The sequence below is a fragment of the Ctenopharyngodon idella genome, chromosome 10, assembly GCF_019924925.1.
Source record: "Ctenopharyngodon idella isolate HZGC_01 chromosome 10, HZGC01, whole genome shotgun sequence".
Taxonomy (NCBI): domain Eukaryota; kingdom Metazoa; phylum Chordata; class Actinopteri; order Cypriniformes; family Xenocyprididae; genus Ctenopharyngodon; species Ctenopharyngodon idella.
This window is the reverse complement of record NC_067229.1, coordinates 46,858,069-46,885,843: the sequence shown is the minus strand read 5'-3', so window position 1 is coordinate 46,885,843 and position 27,775 is coordinate 46,858,069. Positions and strand designations below refer to the sequence as shown.

At 37.3% G+C, this 27,775-nt stretch overlaps 1 protein-coding gene across 1 annotated transcript; it reads right to left on the bottom strand.

Moving 5' to 3' along the window:
* Positions 1 to 19,212: 19,212 nt before the first annotated feature.
* On the bottom strand, positions 19,213 to 26,503 carry LOC127520976 (uncharacterized). The gene is made up of 3 exons (XM_051909757.1): positions 26,438 to 26,503; positions 25,813 to 25,975; positions 19,213 to 21,875 (listed from the first exon to the last, which is right to left on the bottom strand). The coding sequence occupies exons 2-3, from the start codon at positions 25,938 to 25,940 to the stop codon at positions 19,346 to 19,348; spliced, it is 2,658 nt and encodes an 885-aa protein (XP_051765717.1). The 5' UTR covers positions 25,941 to 25,975; positions 26,438 to 26,503; the 3' UTR covers positions 19,213 to 19,345.
* Positions 26,504 to 27,775: the final 1,272 nt, after the last annotated feature.

Genomic DNA, 27,775 nt, shown 5'->3' with positions numbered 1-27,775 from the left:
TCAGAGCAATTTCTCAAATGCCACTCATCAATCAAACCAAACGCGAGAGTGTGGCAAGACGGGGCGATGATGTCACACTTAGAGATGTGCACAACAACACACTTTCCAAATCAACTGCGACGCTCTGTTTAATTAAGCTTGTTTAGGGTCATGTCCGCCAGACATCGATCAGACGCATTTCTTAAGGGATGTTCTCATAAGACGTGCTCTTGCATTCAAAAACAGCCCTTTATGAATGCAAGATGCATCAATCAGACACATCCAAGACAAAATAATGCTGTAATCTGAACAGCTTCTCAGAAAAGTTTTTGTATATACATTTATAGAATATATTTATGATTTTTTACAAATATTTATAAATTATACAATTTATTTTATGGACCATAGAAAACAAGAAATAATACACATATAGAACTATTATAGAACTTTGGTACCAAGTCGTGCTGAAATTTAAAAAATGTGAGACTTTGAGCGCTGTTGAGTGGATTCGTGAACACCTCTGATTGGCCATTGTGCTCACGCGATCAACGGATATGTCCGTGATTGGCTACAATGATCAACACACGGAAGTGTTTGAAAGCGTTTGAAAAAAGCGGGAACGTTTGAAAGCAGGCATCTATCAGCAGACCGGACCACTCATAGATACCTGCTTTCAAACGCTCCTGTGTGTATCTGTGTAAGCGCTCGGTGAAGAGCGTCATTGATGTCTGTTTACATTACATATGTAAATACATTACATATTTTTGAAGCGTTGATCATTGTAGCCAGACATATCTGATGAGCGCGTGAACACAAAGGCCAATCAGAGGTGTTTACGAATCCAATCAACAGCTCCCAAAGCCTCACATTTTTAAAATTTCAGTACTGACTTGGTTGGCTGAAAGATTGGTTGGCTAGAGATTAGGAGGAAACTGAGGCTTTACCAAGTTCAATGGCTCTGGCCGAGGTGTGATATAAACTAAACGCTATTTTAAAAAGGGGAGGAGCTGTTTGATATGTCCCTCCTTGTCTTCAGTGGAAATTACATAAACACAATGAATAATGCTTTGCGTTTCAAGGCACGTCAGCGGGACTTTAATAAATGCGTCTGATTGATGTCTGGCAGACATGACCCTAAGCAAACTTAACTAAACTGAGCTTTGCAGTTGATTTTTGTTGAAATATATATATATATATATATATATATATATATATATATAGCATTATTTATAATAAAAAAAAAAGTCGACCATCCTGATCCATCCTTAGTATCACATTCACATCATGCAGTACAACAATCCGTTAAAGCAGGAAAATAGCTACATTATTAATATTTGAGATCATTATCGGGATACAAAGGACTTCATAAGAAAGTATGTCACCGAGGTCAACATGAAGAATTACATTTCAAATTAGAAGTGTGCATGACTTTCAAATGATGTGCAGCGATTTGCAGGCCGATCTATAATAACTTCATGCCTCGGCTGATAATGAAATTATTCATGTTTTAGAAGGATTTCTCCAATCCAGATTGGCCTGAAATCCAATTATGCGTTTGCTCAGCGGAGAACATTTTTCATGAGAAAAAAAAAAAAAAGGAATGAGAAGTTAATGTACTACCAACTGTTCTGTTAAACAGTACAAAAAGTATGCAATATGTTGTCTGGCATTAGACCTGCAAAGTAGTAGCCAAGGTCAAAGCCTTTAGGATACAAAATACGCAACTTCTCCATAAAAGATTTTACAGCAGATCAATGGTCTCAGAGGCCCTGTATCACAGGAGAGCTTACTGAAGCTTTTTTAGTTTTAATGGCATTAGTCTGTGTTCTGTTCAGCACGGTTCCTGTTCTGGGATTTGGCTAAAACCTACTTTTGTCGAAGGCAGGCAGTTTATTGCTAAATAATATTAATATCATTCAGGCAGTTAAGCTGAAATTGTTTCTGAAACACACACACATTACATAAATTCCTGATGGGATCAAATTTCACCCTACATGTTACATTAGAGAAGTAAAATGGGTTGCAAATGGCATTTCTGGGTTGTGTTTTTACTGCAAAAAGCTTTAAGTATTTGAGGCTTCTATGTTAAGTGTTAGTCTTCAGTGTCTAAATCTGTTTAACTCAAAGAGGAAATAACAAATGATCACCTCTTCACAACAGTGTGAATGTATGTAGCTTCATGAAAGGCCCTTGTTTTCGTTTCTTCTCAGTTTCCTGTGATGCATTTTGACTGACAGGCTCTAAACACTTGGCTCTCCTTGAGCGTCCATTCTCCACACGTAATTACCCATAATCACTTGTACATCCTGAGGAGGATTTGCTCCAGCGAAAGGCTTCGAGAGCCAGGGACGAATCCAGGCCTCTCTCTGCTCTAAGTGGCAAAATCAGAGGGGAAAAAAGAAAATCAATGTGGTCAACAGCTCGATGGGTCGAACACACACAGACCTTCATCTGAGTGTGCCTTTCATCCTCTGTATGCGTAACAGTGCTACACTTTTCATTTTCTTTGCGAGACCTTCATCCGCAATCACTCCTCCAGTGCTCTTTCCCATTGCTGTCCTTTTGAAGCATTAAGGTGGCGTGTAACAGCCTCACTGAACACTGATGCCGAGCGATTATTTCATATCCAGCTATGTCAGCGTTGATATTGCTATTCAACATGAGAATTCAAGCATGATTTCCACAGATACAGTTCACTATTCTAAAGTAAAACATTAAAGGCATGAAATATTAATGATTTTGTGAGTAGCCTGTAAATGAAGCCCATCAATCTCTAAGATCAATATTACACTGACATATAACAGTTCATGATAATATTAAAAAATGAACGAATATACATTTCAATGAATGATCAATCACATAAACAATAAAGATTTTACTGACTGCATCAAAAAAAAAATATTTGTAGCAACAAGTATCAAAAAATATTATATATATATGGGTCATTGACGAATAAAGTTTTTAAAAGTGTAAAAAAAAAAAAACATAATGAAGGTATAATTCATTTTGAAGTTTAATTAAGTGTTAACAATGAGATTATGTGGTTTTTATAATCACTGCTTTTGTCATTTTTTACAAGATGGACAAAATTTGTCACCAAAAAAGTCATTTGGTTTAACCAAAATTTTGGTTTTACCGAATTACACTTTTTACACAGTCAAACATTTTATATTTAGTACAAGTTTTAAAAATATTACAACATTTTCCATGTTTTATAGCGGTTGTACCGAATGACCTGATGTTTCGGGACGTGTATGAGCAAGTGAAAACATGAATTTTTCAAATAGTTAAAGGAGAGTTAGTTACTTTGCTTCATGACCATGTGGTCCTTTGCAGGTGTCTGAATGATGTCACATCCTGTCACATGATACTGACCGCATGACTTGATCCAAAATGGTCCCTTTATATTGGTTATTCCGAATGACATCAATGAAATTCATTTTTCCGGACATTCTTTCTCATAAGAAAGCAACGACTTCTACACATAATTTTAATACCATTTTGCACTATGTTGATAAAATCATGCCAGAATAAAAAAATATATACATTTATTACATTTTAAGATGTTTTAATCACAAATGAAATGGCTGTATTGGCCTTTGGACGGTTAAACCGAATGACCTTTTGACACTTCAGAATCTTTAAAATACCTTTTAAATATAAGGACTTTTAAAAGTGCAAAATATAATTAAAACCTTTTAGATTCAATAAAAGAGATCTAGTTGTACTACCTTACATACTTTGGATGTCATATCTTTGTTTTTAATTATTATTAAGGCCTTTGGATAAAAAAACGTCATTGACCTATGCATATTATATTTTTCCATTAAACAATGTGAAGAATAAAAAAAACAAAAACAATAATAATCATCGTCATCATAAAAAATCGAGTATTCATGGTGCATATGATATGCATGTGAATAATAACTGGAAATTCAATGGCTATAAATGAAAGCTACGAATATCCACATTTTGCTGAAAAATTATGGCATGGGGTGCAAAACATTATTTATTAGATTATAATGTTCAGCCAATTTGAACTTATGCTCCAAAGGCCATCACAAATCATTAGCGTAATTCGACAAAACCTAATCTATGTCAGCCTGAATTTGCAATAACTTATAATCGAATGTTCAGATCATACAACAAATGTACATGGACTAACAAGCACAATATCAAGAAACAACAGCTGAAGTGAAACTTCCATTAATAAAGAACATGCTATGCCAAATTTACACTACAAAGGTGGCACAGAAGCGCTTCTGAAGTGGCAATTAGTGTCTTTACACAGACTGTTTAATTATGCTCAGAGGTGGCATAAATGCATTTACACAACAATTTATAACTGCATATTGTTATACTAGGGGCTGAGGTGGGTCAGAGCAGGCATAATTAGTCTGGCTGTTATTGTGTCTTTACACAGAATTTTGAGCAGGCACAGAGCAGCCTTAACTCAGCTGTGTAAAGATGCCTCTAGTTGACCAGCTTCATCAGCCAAGTTTGGCTTGGAAACTACACCAGACCAGCACTAACTAGTATAAACCACTGAGGGAATTCATACTGGTCTAAGCCAGTCTGTACAGTATCAGTCTCCCTACAACCCACGATGGTAACAAGAGCGTTACAAGATGTTTAAACGAAGGAAACAATTAATTATTAACACCCACTTCAGCAAACAACTAATATCATCAAGATATATTTATCTTGTCATCTGGTCAAATTAATTTAACACAAAATAAAAGCAGAGGAACAGGACTGCTAATGAGACTCGTTAACACAACACCAGCAAAAACTTGTTACACTGTGTGTGCATGCATAAAATAGGAATATTTTCACTTAATGTCATTAAATAAAATCACAGATTTAATACACATACAAGATATAAACAATATATAGACACTATAGACTAGGCAATGACTAGGATTAAAACAAGACCAAACTATTTCTTTTAACCAAAAATCATAAATGTGCATGGGCTGTAATTACACCTACACATCTAACACACTTGGTTTAACTGCTCAGAAGCAACTAGACAGGCCAATATACGACATAATGATCCATTTATGCGGTTACATACGAGGATACAGTTTAATGCAGCTTTTTGTAACTATAATAAAATGCCTGCTTCAGTTTCATTTGTAAATAATGATTTTCAGTTAAATCTTAATGCCTGCTCCAAATTACATTCAACTTTAGATTTAGCATGAGTGCATGCATAACCGTTATTTATCTGGAAAGAAAAGTCATGTAACTCATTTAAAGGTCCAATGAACAAAACATGAAACACTCCCCACACACACGCCCATTTAAACATGATTTCTCAGAGGGGCGTCCACTGGAGGGCGATGTTGCAGGCGACTACAGGTTTTTAATGGCAGCACAGCCTGCAGTGAGAAAACTGAATTATGCATTCAGACTAAAGACCTCTGTGCTACTTTTAAGGGTTGCCTTATGGAGAAAAGCCCCAAAGACAGTTTTTCCTGCATGTTCTTACCACTTTGGGTAAATGTATAAACCCATTAAGCTGAAGTGTGTAATTTTCAGGCTGCTAAAACACTTTGTTCTGTCCCAGTTTAATACGCAGAGTCAAATATATGCAAGTTATTTGTAGGTTTATTTCTCCAAAAAGTGAAACAATATAGGCACGTTCACACCAAAAATGATAACTATAACAATAACTATATTTGCGTCCACACCAACGATTGATAAGTCGCTGCGGTTTCAAAGTGTTTACAACATGTTTTTGCTGTTCTTGTTGCATTTACACAGCTTTAACCAGCAGATGTCCACAGCATGCTATGTTTCGAAGGAATAGCTAGAGTAATCGATCTAATCTAACAGTGAATTAGCTGACGAAGTCAATATAGTGGAATAAAAACAACGCCTAGTCACAGCAACTTCAAAAGAACTTCAAAGGAAGCAAGACAATGTTGTCGAAACTAGTGCTGCATACCTGAGGTCATTTTATGATATCTTTGCTAGCCTAGTATAATGATCTCATTGTTAAAGGGTTAGTTCACCCAAAAATGAAAATAATGTCATTTATTACTCACCTTCATGCCGTTCCACACCCATAAGACCTTCATTAATCTTCAGAACACAAATGAACACGATTTCTAAACACAGTTTCAGGATTCATAATGCTCCGAATCTTCCTGAAGCAGTGTTTGAAATCGGCCATCACTATATAACTCGTTATTTTGTTTTTTTGGCGCACCAAAAATATTCTCGTCGCTTTATAATATTAATATTGAACCACTGTACTCACATGAACTGATTTAAATATGTTTTTAGTACATTAATGGATCTTGAGAGAGGAAATGTCATTGCTGGCTATGGAGGCCTCATTGAGCCATCGGATTTAATCAAAAATATCTTAATTTGTGTTCCGAAGATTAACGAAGGTCTTACGGGTGTGGAACGGCATGAGGGTGAGTAATAAATGACATTTTCATTTTTGGGTGAACTAACCCTTTAATACTTCTCACCATTTATTCCGAGGATATGACCGATTGTTATCCATATATCCATTTTCTTTAAAGTATCCTTGAAAGTGGGGTTTGACTTGTCAAACAGTGGTAGCTTTTTCTGGATCTCGGCGATTAACTTCTCCGCAATGTCGTCTGCCATTTTAAATGCGCGAGCCCTTAAATTAGAATGAATTCTGATTGGCTGTCAGTGTTTTATCGTTCAACAGCTGGAAAAAAATTGTTTTGAAAGTGATCCCAACGATATCGTTCCTCTATATCGTTATAGCTGTGGTGTGGATAGTACTATTCTTTTATATTTAGAACAATTTTTAGAACTATATCTTTATCGTTATCTTATAGTTATCATTCTTGGTGTGAACAGGCTTATGGCTGCATCCAAAATCGCGTACTTCCCTACTATATAGTAGGCAAAATACAGTATGGTAGTCAATGGGGGGCGAGATCTGCTTGGTTACAAACATTCTTCCAAATATCTTCCTTTGTGTACAGCAGAACAAAAAAAAAAATCAAACAGGTTTGGATAAACTTGAGGGTGAGTAAATGATTACAATTTTCATTTTTGGGTGAACTATCCCTTTAATACTATATATAGAACATACTATTTTAGCGGTTGCAAAGTTACTACTTATTCAAAATAAGTACCTACTCAAGAAAGTATGCAATTTTGGACGCAGCGTATAACTTTGTCGCTTTCAAAACTTTGATCAGTTTGGGACGGGACTATCTTTTTGTCCAGTGACAGGCAGGAATTGAAATTCTGTTTGGCGACAAAAATTACCCACTTCAGCTTTAAGAATTAGTGACCCACAAACTACAAGCATCCATCACTGCGATAGAGAATAAAAACTCAAACATATTAGTCAGAAATCAATAAAGGAATTATAGCTATACATTTGACCTAATGGCATTTCTCAATTGGAGAGTCCAGATCCAAATAATGACAAATGGTTACAAAATGGAGAAACAGGAACAGAAAAGAGAAGAGCTTCCCTACACAGCTCACTTTTTATTCTTTAATATCAAACCATTAGTGAAGTTTCTTTTCATGCTGTCGTCAGCAGTCTTACAAACACCCTCTGCAGCCATCTAGGCATTTCCCATGGTGCATTTAAAAACCAAATGTGGCATCTCTGGAAAGGAGTGCATTACTGAAACAGTGACGGGAACATGCCAAGTGACAGCAGCCCTGCATATTTGATGCTTTATCTCTCCCATTGGCCCACTTTTCTTTCTGCTCTATTAAATAGTACTTAACCTGCTAGAATTTCACTTAGTTGTGCATTTCATGTGATGACAAAGAATGCATGCATTTCAGATGTATACTTTCTTTCTCAAACGCAGCTGAATCAAAAAAGTCTAATATGCATTGAGGGAAAAAAAAAATTCTAATTCTTGTATTTTTGTGCAAAAGGAAGGAGGATATGTGATTCCAAATGAACACTATAAATCTATTTCTCTTTGTCAGGTAATGAGTTGCTGGGGTTTTTGAATAATTGAAAATGAACAAAGCAAAATAAAAAGTCATATTGCGTTTCCTTCGCTAGTTTTTAATAACTGGGTTCCACAAATTCAATCTTCCTCATAGCGAATATGATGCAAATGCAAAACGGAGCTCCTCATGCACATCGTTTTCTCTAAGCCCAAAAAAAACAGAAGGATTCTTTTCTCATATCTCCTTCTCAGGTTCTGGTGTGTCAATAAGATCTTTTGCTCCTCTAGAAATAAACAGATATCAACTTCAAGAGTTTGAACATATATCACACACTGGCCACAAAAAGTCTTAAGCCACACTTAAAATGTAGGCTATGCATTTCAACGAAATATCAAAGAAAGTGACTGTATCTGCACTCAAAAGCTGCAGGAGCTTTCCACAGAACTTTCATTTTCTCCGTAGTTATTGCATTTTTTTCATCTAGTGCAATGGCGTTCAGGTGTCATAGAAGTACTTTTGGGCCGCTGAACATGCAATAAACAAGCTTATCCCAAGTTAATCCTTTCCATATATATAGTACGAAAATCTATTTTTGAGTATAAAAGGGAACTTTATGTAAAAATATCACAAGTTTTGATAAGAAAAAAAAAAAAAAAAAAATCAAGAGGCAATGCTTCAGAGAAGATAAATCAGAACACATGACCGAACGTACGTTTTGATGTTTCCCACATCCATCGAGACTTGTTCTGCTCTGATATTCTCAGATCTGAATCAAGGGCTTTTTTGGCTCATTTTCACAGGAACGTCAGAGATCTGTGGTCAATTACTGTTCAGTCCGTGAGTCCTTCGTAAAATTGAAGAGTGAATTCAAAACTTTCTAAGACTACAAGCTCCTCCTGAGAAATCATTTTAGAAGTCCTACCATGCAGTTAGGGGTAGTACAAGATTTCTTTGCAGTGATTCAGTACTTTTTAAGAAGCATTAATGACATGGTCTACTGGTCTGGATATGCAAACGCTTGTATTACCTCAGGCGAGAATTTGTTTCTGAAGGTAAATTCTGCATGCAACTTGTCCTGAAGTGTTTGTGCTTCAGACATGAATTGTTCCTCAATTCATGCTTCTTGTTAAGGAGAGTAGTGCTGCCACTTTACTAAGTGATAGTATCAACTGGCAGACGATAAAACAAGCCAAAACAAACCATTCTGGCCTTATTGAAAAACTCTCTAGCTCTGCACCTGCCTAATAGTACAACATAGTTCAAAACCATATATCATTGACAACAATAAATAAATTAAAAGCATAAATCGCCGACGATAACACAAAACGATATGACGCAGTATACGTCGACTTTTCGGCCGAAGTACCGTCACGTGACCTGCCGCGTTGCCATGGAAATGTAATTGCGCGGGCTTTCAGCGGTTTATGAATTCACATAGCCAGATCTGGATCGTTTGTCAGCTCCTTACAAAGCCATTTTAACCCCGAGAGTTTCACCCCAATTCACACATTCAAGGAGGCAATTTCAACAACCATTACGAGTTTTATGCAGTCAGAATGGGTTCAACAAAGGGTCTCCCTGCGAACATGCACATCATGAAGTCTCTCGGATGACTGGAGAAACGCTTGCAAAAGAATTGGAAAAGCTTGGTGGTTATGAAAAACATATTTACCTGACATTTCATAGTTTGGATTGGTGATATTTTCAAGATGAAATGCGTTTTATCAAGTACGTAATCCGAGTAACAAGTGCGCAGCTTTTGGATAATAGCTATTATGCAGAGCATTAAGTTTTTTGTACTCGCGCCTGATTGGTCAGCGCGTGACAACCCTCACTCCTCATTGGCTTTTTAGACTGTCCATCAAATATAATGAAAATACATTTCTTAAAGGGATAGTTCATTTAAAAATGAAAATTATCCCATGATTTATCTACCCCCAAGCCATCCTAGGTGTATATGACTATGACACCAGGAGATTAATAAAGGCCTTCTGAAGCGAAGCAATGCGTTTTTGTAAGAAAAATATCAATTTTTAAAACATTATAAATTCAAATAACTAGCTTCCGGCGGATGACCATACGCAGAATGCACAAGTCGACTTGTGCCAAATGAGTAATCCTCTGACGTGGTGTATGAAGCAGGATGTAGGAGTTTTGCAAGCTTAGACACCTCTCGCGTTCAAACAAATAGGGCTGTGCAACAAATTTAAGCTTCTCTTATATCGAAATCCTCTGACATTACTCTTTAAAAATGATCGTTTTAAAGTTATAATCCGTGACCGATGATTTGTTTTGCTCTATCCTCTGCACCTCCGCATTCGTCATTACGTTGTGCATCAGGTCAAAAGAAACTCTTCCGCCACAAGTCGACTTGCGCATTCTGCATACGGACGTCTCATTATTTTACTTTATAAAGTTTTACAGATGGATATTTTTCTTACAAAAATGCATTGCTTCGCTTCAGAAGACCTTTATTAACCCCCTGGAGTTGTATGGATTACTTTTTTTTATGGATGGATGCATTCTTTTTGGCTTCAAAATGCGGCCCCCCATTCACAACCATTATAAACCTTAGAGGACTAAGGATATTTTTAAATATATCTCTGATTGTGTTCATCTGAAAGAAGATAGTCATATACACCTAGAATGGTTTGAGGGTGAGTAAATCATGGGATGATTTTAATTTAACCCTTTAAAGTTTCATCGTCTCCATATTTGTAATCAATCATGAAGTGATAAGTTGATTCTCGTTATATTTTCTCGCAGGGTAAACAAATAGTGATCATTCAGTACAATATTTCATGCTTTCCTGTTTTTCCATCCTGAAACCCCTCAAAAACCTTTCAAATACCCATCAGTTGTGGCATACAATAATTCTGCCATTTTTTGTTATGAATGTCTTGAGTAGAACCGCATTAGCAATGTGAAGCATATGGCACTGCTAAAATGAATAACGTGCAGACGAAGTCATTATAAGTTATAGGTGCATTAAGTGGTCTAATGATGACAAAGTTTGGGTGAAGACAATGAGTAGCATGAGATTGTGCTGAAGGATAAAGTGAAGGATAATTTTGCGAATAGGCAGCGAGGGGAGAATTGATGGATGTGAGCAGCTTCAGCCCACTATATCTCACTGCTGATTCTGTTCAAGAACCGTGGGACACTTCGAATGCTGACAGTAACCAGCCCAAATTGGCTTGTGGACACAGCTTGGGTTCCAACATTGGAGAAGGGGGTCTTAGAAATGGCTGTATGTCTGGGTTGGGGGTCGACAGGTCTTGTACGCTGGAGACAAGCGGCTCAAATGTAGCTACATCATTACCGATGCTCCCACAGGAACCTGCTAGCATGAAAACAGAGCAAGACCAGTTTGATGAGAGCCTGCTGTGAAACCTGATAGAAGGGCTACTAGAAACGATTGTTTGTTTATAGATAACTAAAACTAAAACCATAAAGAAACATTTTCATTACTGAGAAAATCTAAAAAAATAAAAACTAATTCAAAGTATTAATAAAAAAAACTATAATAATATCACAATGACTAAAATAACATGGTTTGGGCCACACAGGTTGTAAAACAGTACTCATGAGAGTAATTAGTCTTCACAAATGATTTAAAAGTTAATTTTCAGTTAGTTTGATGTTAATTAAGTGCATTTATAAGATTAAGTACACAAATTAAATCAATGGTGTTTCGGTTAATATTTTTAATTGTTTGCTTACTGATTTACTTTTCAGTTTCTAAGCAGCAGCAAATGACTTCAGACAATAGCTACGTTTTTATAGCAATGATTAAAATGGGATTTTTTCATAATATAAAATAGCGAAGCCTTTATATTGTGTAATTTATATCAATTTCAGCTCAATTTCATGCAGTCAACGAAGAACAGAAATGAAAAGTCTGATCACTGGGTGACTGGCATTATGAAAATGAGTAAAAATGATTGGTACCCAGAAGCTTTGGCAAACACACCTGCAGGAGCTTTAAAAGGCGTATTATTTTAAATCTCTTCCAGGATTAGACTTAAACTCGATTCCTAAGAGATAAATAGAGGATTGTAAAACTGCAGAATGGGGAATTATAATGTTTTTGATTTTTTTTTTTTCTCTTGAGACCTGTGACATTACTGCAAATACTAAAAGATCTCACTGCTTATCATGTGTCGTACGAATGCTTTTTAATATATTCCATCCTGTTCTTTTGAATAGAGGAAGACTGGAGCTAGATGGCAAAAGAATTTTTCTTAAACAGTGGTTTCCTGACATTTTTTGCATGTTTTTTGTAGAGAAAACCCTCTGGCCCTTTAATAGCATGTTCTCATTATGACAACATACCTTATAAAAGTTAAAGTAAAATGTACTGTATCAAATTTTCTTGTGCAATAAGGTGGAAATATTCAACTTCTAGTTTAGATTTTAAGGTTTGTGTGTAAATATGAGAAACATTTTCTAGAATAAACAGTGTTCCAACTAGCCCTGCTTTCCCCAACATATAAGCTTCTTTAATAAATGTTATTTCCATTGCTTTTAGATGTGAGAGTATGCACTCTTAAAGGGGTCCTATAATGCCCCTTTTACAAGATGTAATATAAGTCTCTGGTGTCCCCAGAATGTGTCTGTGAAGTTTCAGCTCAAAATACCCCACAGATCATTTATTATAGCTTGTCAAATTTGTTCCTATTTGGGTGTGAGCAAAAACATGCCGTTTGTGTGTGTCCCTTTAAATGCAAATGAGCTGCTGCTCCCGGCCCCCTTTCTAGAAGAGCTTTGCTCAACAACAACAAAGCCGTCTTCTCATGCAGCCAAAATGAGGATTGTCAGTAACGGTGTTCAGCCTTACATTGTTCAAACCAGAGTTGACACTGATGGAGAGACTCAGGAAGAAGTTACAACTTTTAGGATGTTTCTGAATGGTTAGTGGATAAATTTATGTAGTTGCTGTGGAGTTGATTCAACTCATTGACTAGCATGTGCCGTCATGTTAATCTTTTGTGCAAATCCAGATTGAATTGACCCTCATTTGTAAAGCAGTCCGGTGTAAAATGACAGCATGACAACAACACTCTACTACAACAACTCTTCCTCTTCTCTAAAGCAGCCCAACATGGCCTCACCCCATTTGTTGCGTGTTCTCGGGGACAGGGTTTATGTAAATTTTAGGGTTTGTGATGTCACTAACCCAGGAAGAAGCTGGTTGTAGTCCCTACCAGCCGTTTGTTGTAGTCCTTAAAAAGCAAATTCTTTAAAAGAAAATATCTCCCTTTGCATTGAACTTTGAGCATCGTAACTTTGCGGATGTTGTTTATGCTCAAACAGCAACATTACACACTAACTAAAGTTAAAAAAGTGAAATCATAATCAAGGACCCCTTAAAAAATAAAAGTTCTTTATTTGCATCAATGGTTCAGAACCTTTAACATCCAAGAATCTTTGCATTGGAAGGTTCGTCCACTATATAATATTATTAAACACAAAGAACTGTTAAAGCTGTAAAGTTCTCTGGGAAACCAAAAATGATTCCTTTATGGCATCACTGCAAGAAAAAAAAACCCTTTGGAAGCTTTATTTTAAGAGTGTATAGATATTCACGAATTACTGTGTGAACTGCTCAGGAGGCGAGTTGCAAACGATCTGAAAATAAGTTGGCTTCAGAAGCGAAACAGGATAACAATAAACCTCCTCTACATTACCTGCTTAAACGTCCCTGTGGGATGAACGCAGAGATGCTGCTGAAGCAAAAGCAGTTTGATGATATATTGTGTTTGTTTCTGTGTATGGGTGGTGGAGAGAAAGAGAGAGGACTCAGTGCTGAAGGCATGTCTCTTTGCAGGAAAATTAAGTGTCTGTGCGCTGCCTGAGACATCCACACTACCCACCCTCTATAATTTGGTGTCAGGCCCTCCGCTCATTAATTTTACTGCAGCGATTCCAGAAGGCCTCTGGAGCGATGCGTGTGGGGTAGACAGTCCTGTGCTTCCTGCCATAACAACCACAACCATGCCAAGCAAATACCTGCTTTAAAATACAGCAAACAGACAGGGAAGCCTGTAAATTTGTATCTGATGGTGTTTTTGCTTTATTTCTGTCCTGGAGAACAATGACTGTCACTTCATGTGTGGCTGAAGAATGATCTTCAACCAATAAAGATAGTCTTGTGGAAACGGAAAGGCGCTTATTGCGACAAATAGAGGTTGGCTAGCTGTACAGTTGTTGCCAGCAGTGTTATTGTTAACTAAAACTAAATCAATTACAAATCATTTATAATTATTGAAATAAAATATAAATATTAGATGGAAAAACTTGCCCAAAACTAGCAGGACACTTAGTGCTTTTTTTTTCCTATCACATATTTTAGTATCATAAATCATCATCATAAATTAGGTATCATCCGAAAACTTAAAGGTACAATATGTCTTATCTTTAAATAAAAAAATCCCAAAACCATTAGAACAGTGTTATATATTTTGTTGACTTGTGTACTTACATTATCAGCATAATAAAAGCTCCATTGCTCTTGAGCCGTGTGTTCATTAGCAATCGATCCAGCGGCCTCGTTCCGCTCCAACAGCTTTCAGCCACACCCTGCTTCATACTACAGTAATGTTAATAAATCTTTAATACATTAGCTCATCCAATAATATTATTTCTGCCCGAGTTGGATACTTTTCCACCGGCTGTAGACGTGAAGACAACACCTTCCATGATTCCACGAAATCAAGGCATCATCAAGCTATTCCTTTGTTTTGAATAAGTGACCTCTAGTGGCAAATATTACATATTGTGCCTTTAATCACTCAAAATTCATCCTGTGAAAACCGTTTTGAAATTGGACATTGCATTACAATGGAAATTCCTCCTCCCCCTAGTGGGTGGTGTCATGTTTCAAATTACAAAATTTTATAATCAAAACTTTTTCTAATCTTGACGAAACACATATCGTCGGAAAGGTATGAGACTCAAGGTTCCATATTTGGCGATTGTTTTGTGATAGAAGTGATATTGTGACAGAAATGTATTAATTTGTTAGAGGGGAACGCATTTTTTAAAAAAATCAGTAGAATGTGGATGACACCTGGTGGCTATTTTTGGTATTATGCCTAAACAAAATCTCATAGGAACTTCAATTTTTGTGATATCAACTTCAAATTTGGTACACAACTTGGTTAGACATATGGCTTTGATTTTATAGCAATTTAAGACTAAAAATTATTTTGTACAATTTTTTATTTTGTATAAAATAAAACATTTTAGTACTGTACATTTGCTTTACAGTAAACTTCTATAACCTTTTTACACTTTCATTTTTTGAAGTGCATTCACTTTAGCAATAATCTGCTGAGTGTCTTCTTTAAAAGAGACCAACTTTAGGTCTGTATTCTAAAGCATTCATGAATTACAACCATTTAAGTTTGGATAGTGCATTTTCACATCTATGCTCAAAAGGGGAGTGACAGTTAGGAGAAAACTAATTTGAAAAATTAACAAAAATATGTAAAATTAATTTAACAAAGTTAGTTAAAGGGGTCATATAATGTCACTTTTACAAGATGTAAAATAAGTCTTTGATGTCCCCAGAGTGTGTATGTAAAGTTTTAGCTCTAAATACCCCACAGATAATTTTTTTATAGCATGTTAAATTTGTCACTTTTTGAGGGTGAGCAAAACGCTCCATTTTGTGTGTGTCCCTTTAAATGCAAATGAGCTGCTGCTCCTATGAAGAGGGTGGAGTTTCAAGAGCTTGTGTTAGCAGCGCTGATTACCTCAGACTCACTGAAAATGTCAGAAACTGTTCAGCCTTTTATGTTCAAACCGAAGTCGGACAATGACGGAGAGACTTAAGAAGAAGTGACAACATGTAGAATGCAACAGGACGCTTCTGAATGGTTAGTTCATGCATTTATGTAGCTGATGTGGAGTTAACTTAAAGTTACCGATTGCATATTTTGTCATGATAATCTATAGATCGCTCATGTGGGAACTGTTGTAGGATCCTACAGAGCCAGAGAATGCTGCATGAAGATAGAACAGGTATAGTTTAGTCATGTTGTCATCTTGCTTTTATAACATGCTATTGCATTTGTGTTACGTACTGTATGGCAAAAACATGGCCTCACCCATTTGTTGCGTGTTCTCGGGGGCGGGGTTTATGTAAATTTTAGGGTTTGTGATGTCACTAACCCAGGAAGAAGCTGGTTGTAGTCCCTACCAGCCGTTTTTTGTAGTCCTTAAACAGAGATTTCTGTAAAAGTAATTTCAACTATTCAACCCAGTGATCATTTATTATAGCTTGTCAGATTAGCCCCTATTTGGGTGTGAGCAAAAACACATGCTTTTTGTGTGTGTCCCTTTAAATGAGCTGCTGCTCCTGGCCCTCTTTCCAGAAGAAGGCGGAGCTTTAACAGCTCGCACTTTGGTTGCTCAACAACAACAAAGCTGGAGAATCTCACGCAGCCAAAATGAGGATTGTCAGTAACGGTGTTCAGCCTTACATTGTTCAAACTGGAGTCGGACACTGATGGAGAGACTTTTAGAATGAAACTGGACATTTATGAATGGTTAGTGGATAAATTTATGTAGTTGCTGTGGAGTTGATCAACTCATCGACTAGCATGTGCCGTCATGTCAATCTTTTGTGCAAATCCAGCGTTGAACTGACCCTCGTTTGTGAAGCAGTCCGTCGTAAAATGACGGCATGACAACAACACTCTACGACAACAACTCTTCCTCTTCTCTAAAGCAGCCCAACATGGCCTCACCCCCTTTGTTGCGTGTTCTCGGGGGCAGGGTTTATGTAAATTTTAGGGTTTGTGATGTCACTAACCCAGGAAGAAGCTGCTTGTAGTCCCTACCAGCCGTTTTTTGTAGTCCTTAAACAGAGATTTCTGTTAAAGAAAATATCTCCCTTTGCATTGAACTATGAGCGTCATAACTTTGCAGATGTTGTTTATGCTCAAACAGCAACATTACACACTAACTAAAGTTAAAAAAGCAAAATCGCAAGGAACCACCCCTTTAAAAATCATTTCAACTATTAAAATAAATGATTATTAAAAATATTAATAAATATTATAATGGTTGGACAGTTTGTCAAAAGTTGTGTCAAAACACTACTTTTATGGACTCAACTGAATGTCCAGATTTATGGCTTTCAGAAGAACAGACATTAGTCTTTAATTGGCCTTCAAAAAAGAAATGGCAAGGAATTGCCTTATTTCTTGCCATTTCTTTTGGGTCATATTAAACTCTGACATGGTATTTTATGTGTTTAATTTTAACTACAAGGGTAGAATGGCACAGCATGCAACAAGCTGAACAATATCTGCACAAAGAGATGGAGTCTGCCTTGAATTTTGTCCGTCATTTAGAGAAGCACATATAGAGGTTTTAAATGAGCGTTTCTAAAAGGGCAGAGATGGGATGTCTGTGACAGATGGTAAACCAATGTGTACCATCTTTGCTTGATCTCATGCAAAACAAAAAATGAGACCAGACGACTGTCAGCACATTCTAGTCATTATTTAGTAGTTTAATTTGTGCAGTGTAAACAATAGCCATGCATGAAACGCCTTATGTTCATTCATTACTTAATGAAAATATCCATATTTGTGCAGCACTCTTGAAAGATGATCTATGTCTGTCACCAACATGGACATGTTTCAGGTATAAAGTGAAAAAATATCAATTTGGGCTAAACAAAATGCAATCATATATGTTTGTCAACCAGTAGGCCAAATTGATGGGTTGATATAAATTCTGTAACTGTTATCTTGAAGTAAGTGCCATGAACCATATTTGACTTTTTCATGTTTATTTTTAGTTGTTTGAACAGGAAAAACAGAGATACCAGAGCACATAATTAGCTAATCAGTTAATTAAGGGAGATAATGGAAATGTAGTATCAATATATGCCAAGTAATTTGTCGGAAATAAAGATGTCAAGGCCATTTCAATCAATATGATCAGCTGGGTTAAAGTCCAGCTTAATTACAAAATAAATCAACTGTCTATGCTTGTCTGTAAGGGTTGATGCTAATGTTATGCTTGTAGGTGGCAGTATGGGATACCCTGTGTTGTGTGATTTATAACGAATTAAACAACCTACATGTGTCAGTGCTATGAAAGTCCCTTTCAAGGAAAGTCTATTCACTCGGCGGCCATTTTTTCAACGCCTCCGGGCAGATATTTCGGGCATCCAAAACAAGTCCTATCTATTTGAATGAGGGAATCCTGAAATCTCAAAAACTGCTTGGCGAACTCACAATTAAATAACATATTTCAAATCAGCAACAAAATCTGACATAAACTGTCCCATAAATGTTGTTTCTTATGTTTAAATAGCGTTAAAAAGCTTATTTTTCAGGCTAGACGAGCCAATGCGAATGTGCAGTCAGGGTTGCCAACAAAATCCACCCAATTGCTACTCAAAACTAGCCTAATCAGAGGGGGACTCCCGGTAAAAAAAAAAAAAGTTTTTGGCGGGGTTCCCCTGGTAAAATTCGAATTATAGGGGCTAAATATCATGTTATTTGGCATCGCATCAGCCTGAAAAACAACCTGCAGCAACAGTGTTAAAGTAGCCCAATTCCGCGGGAAAACAACAAACTTGGCAACACAAGCGCGAGTCAGGTTTCTATGAGAACCGGAGCCTCTAATGGCAGCTGCAGTGACGCAATGACTTTATCAATCAACGATTGGCTCTTTTACTTAGACATATTCCACCATATTGCGCGTTGCAGTTTCTCCGATTCATAACTAATAGGAGTGAACCATCTTTCTATATTTATAGTCTTTGGGGTGCTATTGATACTAATCGGTGATCTATTATGTATTATTTCTATAAGCCATAAATTTTTAACATTTTGAGTAAACAATTTCACATTAAAGTTCTAAATAATTTAGGTCTCATTATTGCTTGAATAAATACATAAGAAAATCAGAACTGAATGATGTATTTGTTGTTATTTTTTTCTCTGTTATTTTTTTATCTGATTATGCAGTATCTTTGCAGTACAAGTGTGGTCATTTGAATGCAGCCGAACTGCAGTTTCCAGTACTGCTGTTGTACTGTGTCCAATATAATAACACTTGTACTAGAGCTAGCTAAACAACTGCATTCGTGTTTTTGTTAGAAAGTGCTGGGCCACATGCACTCTCCGATGACTTGTGCAATGACTTGAAGAAGAATAAATGATGTGCACTGAAACTTAGAGCCGCAATTCACAGCTGTGAACGTGACTGCATCAAAAAAAATAATGATGTGTTATGGTTTGTTGTACTTTGACACAAAAGATGAGACATGATGTATTTGTCTTCACACGCTACACAACTTTATTGTGGGTTGAATCTGTAGAAGTTTTAAAAACAATTCGTCATGTATTTTAATTGATTTCTTTAAAGACGCACACTTGAACTCTTGAAACCTGACCTGAAAAGTCTTTAATCCTTACCGACTTTTGCTTGTTTTGGGGCCGTTCATTGGCACATACGGATCAAGCAGAAACTTCCAGGAGTTTTTCCAGTCGTTCAGAGATACAGACACCATTGCAGGCTCATTGCTTTTTAAATTATTTGAGAATTTCCAAGATTCTATCCATTCTGTAAACATTTCTTTTCCATCTTCATCTTCCTCCTTGCCAGATCTAACATTACGCTTTAGTCGTGGTTGCGTCTTTGCTATTTTACATGCATCGCTCCATCTCTTCTGTTGTGGTTTCTGCTGATCTATGTTTGAGTACATGTGCTTTCTTTTCGTTGTCATTATCACAGACTCATCCTCAGCCGAAGCAGAGCTTTTCCTGTGCTTTGACTCTGTCTTCATGAATCTCCAGGAGTTGCTCCAGATTTTCAGCTTCAAGTCTTTGACCAAAGCAGAAGGTAAATAATTGATGGGTTTGAGTTTTGACCAAAGGATCACGTCTTGTGCACTGAATGATTTTGGCTTTGCATCAACCCATGAGGCGATGTTCTTCGGTGGTTGTGGGTTTGACATCTTCCATGATCGACCCCACTCTGACCTGCTCTCAATCTGGATGGATTTGAGGCTACTGACATCAGACGTTAGCTGGAAATTCAAATAACATTCACCTTGTCTTTGATACAACTCTGTGCTAGTAAACATCCAAGAATTATCCCAGTCTAGCACTTCTTTTTTTATGAGATGTGCACGTCCATCAGACCTCTTCTTAACCCTCCATGAGTCATTCCACTCTTTCGAGGGAAGTCGTTCTTTGAATGTCTGAGAATTTATCGATCTGCTAAATGCATTCGATGCTCTGCAAAGTTTCTTTCTGCCTTTGATTTCCATTGATTTCTCAAGCCAAGTATGTTCAGGTTCGAAATCCTCCAAGCTGGAGAACCTCCAAGAATCCGTCCACTCGGTCACAGAGGGTCTATCGTGATTGCGCTGATGAGTTGATGATTTCCATGACTGTTCCCAGTCTGCCACAGATCTTGCGTATGTATGTTGGCGCACTGGCTGGGTTGATGCACCTTGCCCTTGTCTTTCCAGAAGATGCTGACGTCTCGTAGACCTCCAGGACTCAGACCAGGCACGAACCCCTGCTGGTCCATTATGTGGGAAATCCTCATTTTCTAGCACTCTTCTAACAGGTCTGGGTTGAGTATTGGCGGACCAACCCTGCTGCCATAAACCGCTGTCTTGGTTGAGTGTTAAGTTTGTGAACCTCCAAGAATTGGCCCATTCGGTGAGAGTTTGTGATGTGGAGGATAATTGTGAAAGTGGGCATCTCAGGTTCCTTAATGCTCTTTCGTCTCTTCGCTGGCGTTTCAGCATCTTCCAAGATTCCTTCCAGTCCATTTGCTCTGAGAACTGAAGCATCTCCCGCCGCTTTTGGATTTTTGGCAAAGCAAATACGTTGAATTTCACACGTTCACTTTGTTGGTTGAAATGGTCTGGTTTCGGTGTCTCAACCTTCACTTCCACCTCCCTACATTCAGCTTTATTTATCTCTTCTTTATACTCCGACAGATTTTTTATGGTCGCCCATGATTTTTCCCAATCAGACAGTGGTGCATCCCTCCCACTGAACTGAATTGTGTGCTTCTTCTCTCTTGACACATTCATTATCATGTTGCAGATGTCAGGATGCAGTTCCTTGGGCACTACCACTTGAGATTCGATTGATTTCGTCTTCTGTTCTGATATGGCTTTTGCAACCCTCCAAGATTCACTCCATCCTAGGTTATTACCTGTTTTTGACTTAATGTGAAGCTGCTTCTTAAAGTACATCCATGAATTATCCCATGGTAATTCAGGTTGTGTTTCCTCATTAGCTGAGGGCGGAATTGAATCCGGCATGATATCTTCTCCTTTTACAGGCTTCATTGTCTTCCAGGATTCATGCCAGTCTGATGCACTTTCCTGATTCTGATCCCCCCACAGGTTGTCAAATTTGTTGCTATCACTTTTATTTGTACCTTCATGAGACTCTTTTCCTTTCTGATTGAATATCCAAGACTTCTCCCATTCTGTACTGGCCAGGTCTTGTTGAATGTGCTCGGAGTCTAATGCTTTGCTGAGCTTCTCCCACAGAAGCATGTCATTGGAGCTCATATTGTTGTTGGTGTCAAACCCAAGATCAAACCAGGGTTTACCGTCAGTGTTTGGCTGAAGATTGAGAAACTTCCATGACTGTCCCCAGTCGAATGCACTGGGACTTTCTACAGGTTGTGGCAAAGGCTGCGAGAACTTCCAAGACTTTGACCACACCATCAATCCCGGGCAGCTTTCATTGAGATGACGTAACAGGGCCAGTTTGTTGGATTTTGTAGTTTTCGTCAGGTCCGCCTGCCTCTGAATCCGACTGCTCTGGAAACCTTGTGGCCTTCCCAGGTGCGTCTTTTTAGCCTTGTGTGCATCAAGAGTTGATTCTTCAGGAAGCTTTGCTTTTCTCTCCAGCCTTTTAGGGGTTTTTCTCATGGAGGACATGCGCGCCTGCCAATCTTGATTGATTCTGTGAAAATTTTAATTGGAACGGACAACAAATGAAAACGATTTCTCATTAATTGTGAAATGTGGCCTGAGTTAGCTTCTTTTGTTTTAACAGATTAATTAAAGATAGCTGTTGTTATTAAAAATTATTATTTACACAATTAAAGCAATTAAAGTTGAAGCGACCGCAAGCTCATTATCGTTCTGAATAGCCTTATTATCTTCAAACAAAATAGGCAGAGAGGCAGTTGGGATCAGACATACAAATGCTGCATTCATGCCATATCAGAGTTACTGTAATTATGAGATGACTCAGAGATTCTTCTCTGAACTTTTCTTGTCTTTGTCAGAAATTATTCTCTTCTTTAGCAACGCTCAAAATGCATCATTGTGCTTTTCTCCAACTTGCAATTATAAATTCGAGAAAGATGTGAGGGTTTTTTTATAAGTTAGTAATTCGGCATGGCGTGAGCACAGCACACAGCATGATCATACACTCTTAAAAACGCTGTTTTTTTCTACCCAAATGCTGGGTTGAGCCTGTTGGGTCATTTTGTTGGGTTATTTTTTCCGTGGTTGGGAAGTTTTTGTGTTACCCAGCTATAGAGCTCCGGACGTCACGTGACCCGTTCTGTTTACACCACCACGCTGGCAGGCAGGGACAGCCGGGAGCGAATATGAAATGAATAACGCCAGCATGAGTTTCAAGACAACAGAGTTCACTGCGCACTTTAATTCAAAAACAGACCTGTACATAGCAAAACATAATAGATTAAACATAACAGATCCCTATAATGCCCCCGGGGTGCTTTTAACGTGTATCGATAAGGAACGGATAGCTTTTCTGACCTGCAGTATCCTGATACCACCTCATCAACTTTCCCTCGTCCTACTCCAGAGACTCTTTAAAAGCCTACAAAAGCCTGGAAGTGTACAAATGGACGCAATCGAATTTTGTGATGAATATTCATTTTTGGAGTATGCCGGCTAAAACCTGCTTCGTCGTCATTGGAAGGGTAACGTTAAGTCAACTGTGTTGTTAGGTAACATCATCAGCCCTAGCTGTCCTTGTTTGTAGGTAGCCAGCATAGCTATATCACCATGAGTACAGTAGACATCATAAATGTCATGAAATCTTAACCCGTTTAATCCCAATAGACCCTTTTCACATGACGTCACACAGCTTCCGTTTGGACTCAAAGCAGTGCATCTTCACTTCCGTCTGCATAGTGGAATACTAGCGGCGCTCGAATGAAGTGCACCCAATAGTTGTATATATGCCACAAATTTGGTTAGAGGATGACTGTAGTCGCCTAATTTCATGTAAATTCAAGGCGAGGTGTTTGGCAGATCTCAAACGAACCTACCGATCGACGAGATTTGCTGCTTGAAGTCGGAGGAGGAGTTGAATACGGAGCGCTGAAGCCGTACACTTTCTGCTGCCCGTAATAACGTGCAAACTTTTCTGTCTTTATTGCAAATGAAGCTGTTTATATGTATTTGTCAGTATTTCGTGAAATAAACGCACGTTTCCGACATTTACGTGCAGAAAAAACTTTTCATTCAATGTTTAATGTACTACGTATTTCAGTGCCTGTATGTACAATGAAGATCAACATAAGCTTATTCTTTTTAAATATCAAAAAGTCTATTTTTTCAGTTTTATTTCGATATATATGACATACATAATAATAAAATGTTTAATATAATACTATTTCTACATGAAGACTGTTAATGTTGTAAAAACTGACTCCTGTACATGGTATTTTTATTAGTAAAAAAGCATCGTCATTATTCATCTCTTTATTATAGAACAAGACTTTTTGTATGCGACATACAAAAATATACAGAGAATTTACAACAGTAGCTACTCATTGTTATAGCAGCATTAAATGAATTAAATAAAATTATTTCTCCAGGGAATAACATTAAATGAACACATACTTCCGTTTTGTATTTTCAATACACTTCTTACAAATTATACAGTCTTAATATATTGCACCAGTTCAGTTTAAACTGGTATGATGTAAAATGATCTAAAATCTTCCCATCATTAATTCTTCGGAGTATTATATGCGGATGTGCTACTTTCAGGTGTCCATTACTCATGAATAAATCTTACAATAAACAATACGGTTATCATAGCCTACCAATTTCTAAAAATAAAGATTTGTTTTTAAAGACAATATTCTTGTTATTCCAAATAGGCTAACAGATTTGTGTGGACGCACAATCATTGTGATAAAACTCTGACAGCAATTCAAGGACAACATTGCTCAAGTTTCTGCTCGCGGAAACCCTAAGCAAGGCAGCTACATAAAGGAAATAATAAATAACGTTACCAAAAGAAGCCGACTGTGTAAATTCTTGACATAAACAGTTTGCGTTTAAAGTTATTAAAGCATTTTCCCGAGACGTCGCCAGCACGAAGGTAAGGAACAACAGATCCACTGCTTTGCGGATAGCCGGAAGTTAACTGACGTCATTGTGAAAAGGGCCCAGACATGAAAATATCCAAATGAGGTGTCATTAGTTGCCCCTTAAAATAATTATTTTTTATTTTTTATGAAAATGTGTGTGAAAAATTATGTTTCATGAAATAATAAAGTTTGTAAGGTCTGAACATGTCTGGTTTTAAATTATTGTTCGACCACTATCGATACCAATGCTACAGCCGCTCTAGCGCCTCTCCTGATGGCCTGCCAAAATGGCGGAGTTTAGATCGCGTGAAGTCAACCTCCGGAGCTCTATTGGGTTAGTGGCTGGCCAATCTCACTGACAGTTGAAACAATAGACCCCTCCCCACCCACTCTCTGACGCAACAACCCAGCTGTTGGGTTACACAGGGCGCAGGCTTTTTGCATCTTTGTCAGGAGAGAGTAGATCTCAAATTGGTGTATTACTTTGGTAAAATAAAGGTTTGTATACTTTATTTCGTCTATAAAGTCATTACAGTTCTGTAAATCATTTTATTTAATGCAATGCAATATACAGGGATGAGATGTCAGTCAGCAAAGGTCGTCTCGCGTGATGGAAATGTGTTTTTCCTTGAATAAACTGATTTTTATTAGTTATAATACTGAATATTATTAATTTGGGTGTTAAAATGTGTTCTCAGAACTCTGTACTGGTTGTTTATGTGCAGGTTAAAAGGAGCCTGTCACGATATCTTTCGGACGCGGAGCAACGGTCTGAGGTTTGCAGCTCCCCCGCAGATCAGCGGCCCATCACCGGCTCAGATTTCGACACACACCGCTGCGCTTACGACAGGAATATATGTGGAAAATAGAAGAAAATTAATCGAAGCGGAGAGGAGAGACAACTTTGAAAACTGGCTCCAGTGAGTTTTGACCATAGTGTTTTTAGTCTGTTCGCTGATGTGAGAAAAAAATAGGCAAAATGTTGTCAAATTTGTTTTCAAACATAAGTTATTAAATATTTAACTTTTAAAACGCAAATTCGATAACTGAGTTGTCATTCTTTCTGCACTTTTTCACTCACATATATACATGTTGCTTGTCTATATTTTTGTGCATTAACGTTAAATGTTCACCTTTTGATTATTACTATTGCCCGTTTCTCTAGTAATTCTGTGTGATTTTATTTTCAGAATATTTTGGGTTCATTTTAAGCCAGCAATATATTCATTTTTCGATTCAATATTTGAGTTTAATAATAACAACCCAGCATGTTGGGTCAAACATTTAACCCAACAATCTTGGTAAAAACAACCCAACGCTGGGTTTGTCCAATTTTGACCCAGAGCTGGTTTGCCAAATAACCCAAATAGGGTTGTTTTTAACCCAGCATTTTTTTTTAGAGTGTAGATATTATAAAACAATATGGAATGCAATGGGTTAAAAAGATTTTCATCAACAAACTGCCTCAAAAACACTTTTAAATATTGAGTTTTTCTGATTGACAACTGCAGGAAAATGAGAGGTTCGGCGGGTCTTCACCTTTCCAGAGCGCTCTTCCGTATCCGCTCCTCTTCCAGCTGTCGTTTCTGTCGATACTCCCTCAGTCTGATTTCCCAGACATCCTTCATAAAGGAGCCACATACTATCACCTCTGCGTTTTTGTCCATTATTGTACAGACTCTTGCTGTAAGTGGAGATGGAGCTGTCAGTGGAAGAAGGAGACTGGATTTTACAAGATTGCAATGTTCCCTTGTATAAACTAACCATAAAATCTGCATTTGTTTGCAATAGCTCATCTAATAGCATGCATTTGATTAAGCTATTCATTTAACTAGGACAGGCAATTAAATATAAACACACAAAACAAATCCAGACAAAAAAGAATACTATTTGGAACATTTGCACATATTAAATTATACATTTAGCAGGGAATCATCACTTATCAGGCAAAAACAATACCACATGAAATTGCTTCCGTGATTAATTCTAAAATAGCATTACTGGATTTGCTTTTTCATGCTATATTTAAAAGCAATAAAATCGTGTTTACTGCTAGCAATATTAATTGCAATTTCATAAGTGCACAGCATACTGCCGTCCTGTCAAAATAAAAGTGTATTTCTCTGCAAAAAATGAAATAAAAAAAATAAAAATACTTGTTTACCCGTCTGACTGTTCTCTGTCAAATAAGCATCTGGCTTCAGAAGCAGCTCGTAAGTGTCAACTGTAACTAAACTGGCCCGTGTAACCAGGGCTCTTGACCAGGCTATTTATAACACGGTGTGGGCCAGTTGCCACGTCTGTAACTCGTTAGAGAAATGCTTGTCTGCATTCATTTAAAAATATTCTTTGTATTTCATGGCATACTGTACTCGACTAGATTCACCTGTAAACCTGTGACATGAGTCACTACAAGGATGTTCTCATCCTTGTGGATAATGATTAAAGTCGAGGGATGGAGGTGTCAGATTTCAGAATGAAAATGAGTTAGAAAATGATGGAGTTGGTAATTAATCCACTGTTAGGTGGTACATGACAGATGATAATTAAAAGTAGGTTATTTTATTCCTTTGAATTAGGATGGAAGGATCAAGTACAGCGTTTCAGGGCGGTGCACTCAATATAGCCACCGTGCCACTGGAACATGATGTTTGCAACAGTTACAGGTTGAAATATGTTATGAATGTACAATCTGCATATGGAAATGACTGGGCATACAGTACTGAGTAAAAATAGCCATGAACCATGAAGTCGTTCATTTAAAGGTGACACTTGCATACACTGCATGCATATAATCAAATGTTCATATAACTCATTTTTATTGTGCTGTTGTTGCACATGTGACAAACTTTGATGAACTTTTGAATTTAGTATCTCTTTTTATCAGGTTTGCACCAATATTGTTTTGCTCTTTTATTCTCAACGCTGTTTTTTTACAAGTTGGAAACTAATTACAGTAATTGTGACATTGCATGTTCACAGATATTAAAGGGTTAGTTCACCCAAAAATGAAAATTCTGTCATTAATTACTAAGGTTGAACCACTGTAGTCACATGGACTATGTCTTTTCTACCTTTCTGGGCCTTGAAAGTGGTCGTTGTGTTGCAGTCTATCAGAGGCCAGATAGCTCACGGATTTCATAAAAAATATCTTAAAGGATTTGTTCACTTCAGAATTAAAATTTCCTGATAATTTACTCGCCCCCATGTCATCCAAGATGTTCATGTCTTTCTTTTTTCAGTCGAAAAGAAATGAAGGTTTTTGAGGAAAACATTCCAGGATTTTTCTCCATATAGTGGACTTGGGGACCAACGGGTTGAAGGACCAAATGTCAGTTTCAGTGCAGCTTCAAAGGACTCCACACGATCCCAGACGAGGAATAAGGGTCTTATCTAGTGAAACAATCAGTCATTTTCTAAAAAAAAAAAAAAAAAAAATATATACTTTTTAACCACAAATGCTCGTCTTGCACTACTCTGCGATGTGCCACACATTACGTAA